The sequence below is a fragment of the Hippocampus zosterae genome, chromosome 10, assembly GCF_025434085.1.
Source record: "Hippocampus zosterae strain Florida chromosome 10, ASM2543408v3, whole genome shotgun sequence".
In the NCBI taxonomy this organism is placed as follows: domain Eukaryota; kingdom Metazoa; phylum Chordata; class Actinopteri; order Syngnathiformes; family Syngnathidae; genus Hippocampus; species Hippocampus zosterae.
The window spans coordinates 17998181-18001151 of NC_067460.1; the positions used below are offsets into that span (position 1 = coordinate 17998181).

General features: G+C 54.6%; 1 protein-coding gene across 1 annotated transcript; it reads left to right on the forward strand.

Moving 5' to 3' along the window:
* The first annotated feature begins 211 nt into the window (after positions 1 to 211).
* Positions 212 to 2418, forward strand: fzd9b (frizzled class receptor 9b). The gene has a single exon (XM_052077901.1). The coding sequence runs from the start codon at positions 300 to 302 to the stop codon at positions 2055 to 2057; it is 1758 nt and encodes a 585-aa protein (XP_051933861.1). The 5' UTR covers positions 212 to 299; the 3' UTR covers positions 2058 to 2418.
* Positions 2419 to 2971: the final 553 nt, after the last annotated feature.

The window sequence follows — 2971 nt, forward strand, 5'->3', positions numbered from 1 at the left end:
CCTTCGTCTCCCCCTCGCGCTGCCGAGCTGACGGTCGGTCATGTGAAGGACCCCCTCCACGCCGCCTCCTCTTTTAAACAAAAAAACACTAATTTCGCTTCTTTTTTTGTAAGATCACGGACTTATATTCGGGGCAACGTTTGAAAGACTCTATGATTTTAAGTCTCGTTCGAACGGACTGACAGCAGCTCTCGGCATGGGGGAATAGTGGAGATCGGAGCGGGAGCCTCGAATACTCTTCCAGCCACGTTCATATCTGAATGTATCTTCAAAAACGAGCTTGATTTTTGACCTCCGCGATGAGCATGGATGGTTGTCCGCTGAAGGTGGCGATTCTCCTGTGGTGCCTGCTGGTGATTTCCGGCTCCAGCTTCGAGATCGGCTCGTACGAGCTCGAGCGAGGAAGACCGGCCAAGTGCGAGCCCATCACCATCCCCATGTGCGAGGGCATCGGCTACAACCTGACGCGCATGCCGAACTTCATGGACCACGACGATCAAAAAGAAGCTGCCATCAAGCTGAACGAGTTTGCCCCTCTGGTGGCTTACGGCTGTGACGTGCACCTCCGCTTCTTCCTGTGCTCACTCTACGCACCCATGTGCACGGACAAGGTGTCCACCTCCATTCCTGCCTGCCGACCCATGTGCGAGCAGGCGAGGGAGAGGTGCGCCCCCATCATGAAGAAGTTCAGCTACACCTGGCCCGACTCGCTCGACTGCTCCAAGCTGCCCACCAGAAACGACCCCAACGCCCTGTGCATGGAAGCCCCAGAGAACGAGACCAGAACGGAGGGCAAGAAAGGTGAGGGCATGCTCCCCGTGCCCCCTCGCCCTCGGCAGGGAGCCCCCAGCAACGGCCGCTCGGGGGGCGGCGCGGGCTCCTGCGAGAATCCTGACAAGTTCCAGTTCGTCGAGAAGAGTCAGTCGTGCGCGCCTCGCTGCTCGCCCGCCATGGACGTGTTTTGGTCCAGGCGAGATAAAAACTTTGCCTTCATTTGGATGACGGTGTGGTCCATCCTATGCTTCGTGTCCACCGCTTTCACCGTGCTCACCTTCCTCCTTGAGCCGCACCGCTTCCAGTACCCGGAAAGGCCCATCATCTTCCTCTCCATGTGCTACAACGTCTACTCGGTGGCTTTCATCATCCGCTCGGTGGCAGGCGCCGAGAACATCGCCTGCGACCGGGAGCACGGCGAGCTGTACATCATCCAGGAAGGGCTGGAGTCGACGGGCTGCACCATCGTCTTCCTCATCCTCTATTACTTCGGCATGGCCTCCTCCATCTGGTGGGTCATCCTCACGCTCACCTGGTTTCTGGCGGCGGGGAAGAAGTGGGGTCACGAGGCCATCGAGGCGCACAGCAACTACTTTCACATGGCGGCGTGGGGCATCCCGGCGCTCAAGACCATCGTCATCCTCACCATGAGGAAGGTGGCCGGAGACGAGCTGACGGGCCTGTGCTACGTCGGCAGCATGGACTCGGGGGCGCTCACCGGATTTGTCCTCATCCCCCTCTCTTGCTACCTGGTCATCGGTACGTCCTTCATCCTCACCGGCTTCGTGGCACTCTTCCATATCCGCAAGGTGATGAAAACCGAGGGCACCAACACCGAGAAGTTGGAGAAGCTCATGGTGAAAATCGGCATCTACTCCATCCTCTACACCGTGCCCGCCACGTGCGTCATCGTCTGCTACTTCTACGAGAGGCTCAACATGGACTACTGGAAGCTGAGAGGCCTGCAGGCCACGTGCGGTTCCTACAACGGCCACGGCGGCGATTGCTCCCTGGAGGCCTCCGTGCCCACCGTGGCCATCTTCATGCTGAAGATCTTCATGTCTCTGGTGGTGGGCATCACCAGCGGCGTGTGGGTGTGGAGCTCCAAGACTTTGCAGACGTGGCAGGGCCTGTGTAGCAGGAAGCTAGCGGACAGGACTAACGGCAGGAAGCCCTGCAGCGGGGTCAGCTGCGGCAGCACCCACTGCCATTACAAATCCCCCGCCGTGGTCCTGCACATGGCCAAGACGGACCTGCACGCGGACTGTCCTACTCATGTTTGACAAACATGCCACATGCTAAAAAGGCAGTCGTCGGATGGGGGGGGTCAAGATGGTCCGCCGACAGGATTCAGCGCAAAAAGGGACGTTCGGTATCGTTATTAGCCATATTGTTCCGTGCAGCGGACTGATATTGGAAGCGATTGTGGGATTTTTTTTTTTCTTCGACAAAGCAGCACAATTAGATGTATAAATCTGTATAAATGTTTATTTATTGTAAATATATTTAATTTAAGTTCATCTTTTCTCTCACCACATGTGTTTGGATGCATTTATTCAGAAGAGATGAAGTGCCTTTTGTAAGCACGCCGCTTCTCGACTTTTTATTTTTGGATGACAATAAATTTGTAGAACTTCAGTTCAATTCCGAGCGTCTGGCTTGTTGTCATTTTGGAAACAATTTTCACCGCCTCCTGTGATGAATATTCCAGCCACTGGAGCGTTGAATGAGAGAATTAATATGTGACAAGTGAGCGCTCATGTCTTGTTTTCCAGATTTCTCTCTCCGGGAATGTCTCTGCAAGCGGGTCTCCGATCCCAAATGCGTCCCAGAGGCGTCTCCGAAGATAATCCTCAAAGAGACTCGCTGATGAAAAGAGGGACTAAGTGTGGCGAGAATGAATGTTTTGCATCACGCGTCTTTAAAATGCGGCAACAACAGCGTACGCAGGGATATGTTTCATTAATAGCTGGCTTAATCGCTGCTGTTGCTTTTCGCTGCTCTTCTGGAGCCCGCCAAAGCACGTTGATCTCGCAGGGGCACGTCGTAGGGACGTCGGACTTTCATTGCCTGGCACAATTTGGCGCAAGTTCTCATATCGGCTTTCAACAAGCAGATGTGAGATTAACATTTATATGTGGTTTGCGGTTAATCGGTCGGGGTGATTGTGCTGAAGCGGTGACTGAATTTCCACGTC

Excerpts from the sequence above, each read along its gene's own strand:
- fzd9b (XM_052077901.1), top strand. The coding sequence starts at position 300 with ATGAGCATGGATGGTTGTCCGCTGAAGGTGGCGATTCTCCTGTGGTGC.